This window comes from Tupaia chinensis, unplaced genomic scaffold, assembly GCF_000334495.1.
Source record: "Tupaia chinensis unplaced genomic scaffold, TupChi_1.0 Scaffold144034_1, whole genome shotgun sequence".
In the NCBI taxonomy this organism is placed as follows: Eukaryota; Metazoa; Chordata; class Mammalia; order Scandentia; family Tupaiidae; genus Tupaia; species Tupaia belangeri.
In genome coordinates, this window is record NW_006203886.1 from 142,193 (window position 1) to 144,231 (window position 2,039).

The 2,039-nt window shown below is 56.1% G+C and overlaps 1 protein-coding gene across 1 annotated transcript in view; it reads left to right on the plus strand.

Moving 5' to 3' along the window:
- Nucleotides 1-2,039, plus strand: part of CFP (complement factor properdin) — a gene marked incomplete at its 5' end in the record, with an annotated part of 6,777 nt that overhangs the window by 3,559 nt on the left and 1,179 nt on the right. Inside the window, 3 exon segments of the mRNA XM_006165793.3 lie at nt 16-189; nt 440-631; nt 793-904. Coding sequence (XP_006165855.2) covers nt 16-189; nt 440-631; nt 793-904 — 478 coding nt within the window.

Sequence of the window (2,039 nt, forward strand, 5' to 3'; positions counted from 1 at the left end):
TCCATCCCCCAACAGTGGCTGGGGGCTGGGGGCCATGGGGCCCTGTAAACCCCTGCCCTGTGACCTGCGGCTTGGGCCAGACCCTGGAACGACGGACATGTGATCGCCCAGTGCCCCAGCATGGGGGCCCCTTCTGTGTGGGTGATGCCGTCCGGACGCACATCTGTAACACAGCCACACCCTGCCCTGGTCAGAACCTCAGGATGTACCACTTCCATGCCCAAGCCCCTGCCTAGCCCTGCTGCCCAGTCCCCACTGCTGAGACCTTGTTCCGTACTCTAGCTCTTCCTTTCCCAGCCCCAGTGCCTTGGTTTCACCTCTGATCCCCTATACCCACATCTGATTGTCCCTACTCCCTCCCATAGCTTTCATTCCTTCCTCTGAACCCCCTTGCTGGTTCCCTGCTTTGGTTCAAGCCCTTGTTGCCCTGTCTCTGCAGTGGATGGAGTGTGGGGGGACTGGGGGGAGTGGAGCATTTGCACCCGCCGGAACATAAAGTCCATCAGCTGTGAGGAAATCCCCGGCCAGCAGACACGTTCCCGGAACTGCCTGGGCCGCAAGTTTGATGGACATCGATGTGTGGGGATACAACAGGACATCCGGCACTGCTACAACATCCAGCGCTGCGTGTGTGAGTGTCTCCACAGACTACGTCATGGGGGCAGGGACAACCCATGCAGGGGCGGGTGGTGCCAACTCTCTGCTGTTGGGCCCCATGTCCCTGCAGCTTCCCTTTCACCTCCCTACTCAGACCTTCAATTCTGACTCTCTGATCCCCTCCTCTCATTGCAGTGAAAGGCTCGTGGTCGGAGTGGAGTACCTGGGGGCTGTGCACGCCCCCTTGTGGACCCAATCCTACTCGCACCCGCCAGCGTCTCTGCAATGCCTCACTCCCCAAGTTCTCGTGAGTGAGGGGGCACAGGTTGTGCTTAGGAGGGGAAGATGATACTGAAGGCAGGAGGAGAGTCGGTTACCCCGAACCAGCAAGTCCGAGGTGCCTGCCTTGCCAGGTGCCATTTCTCAGCTGCAGGAAGAGGGAAGAAACTAAAGGAGATAAGAAAGAAGATATTGGGACCAGCAGTTAGTGTAACGGCTATGTCGCTGGACTCCCATGTAGTCGACCGTGGTTCCAGTCCTGGACCCAGTGGCTTAAACTCACGCCGGGTGCGTGTGCTTGCGCGCCCAAGATCCTGTGAGGAGAATGGAGGAGAAGGGATTGCGGTGGCGTGGCCATCCCCCCTGGGGGATGATTTCTCGCTTTCTGTCTCTCTGTTTCTCTCTGTCTTTCTGGCGAGCACACGCGCCCTATAGCAAAAACCTCTCCAAAAAATAATATACTGGGGGAAAATTCATAGCGCCCAATTCAATCCCTCCACCGGCTGCTCAGTCATTCTCCACTCACTCTGCCTTTCATGTGTCCTTTTACTCTGGCCTCTCAGTTACCCACACTTTTGAGTTGCTCATTCATTCAGCCTCTATTCCCTTACTCATACCTGCAGTTGTCCATGCCTCCATTCACCCACTGACATCTAATTGCCCCAGAGTACTCCAACGCCTTTTTGGCAATAGTGGTAGACACACAGAACCCAGACCCTTATGGATCCCCCAAGAGACCCAGGTGAGCAGGACCCTGACAGAAGGCATATGAGAAATGACTGGTGTATAAAAAAGTTTCTGCCACCTCAGCCTGGGCCCAGGAAGCTGATTGGATCTCCCTGGGCAGGTAAAGATCAGGATAGGCATTCATGCCATGAAGGCTGTGAGCAGAGTCCTGGACAAAAGTGATTGGCCACCCTAAGTGTTTCCTGGTGGCCAGAGTGGCCTAGGTGTCAGAAAGGGTTAAAATACTTATCCCCTGGGGGCCAGCAGGTGCCATAGTGGCTAAAGTGCTAGACTCCCTCTAGTCGACCGTGGTTCAAGTCCCAGACCCAGTGGCTTGAAAGTCACACCAGGCGCATGTGTGTGTGTGCATGCCCAAAATCCCAAGAGGAGAATGGAGGAAAAGGGATTGCGGTATGGCCATCCCCCCTTGGGGGGGG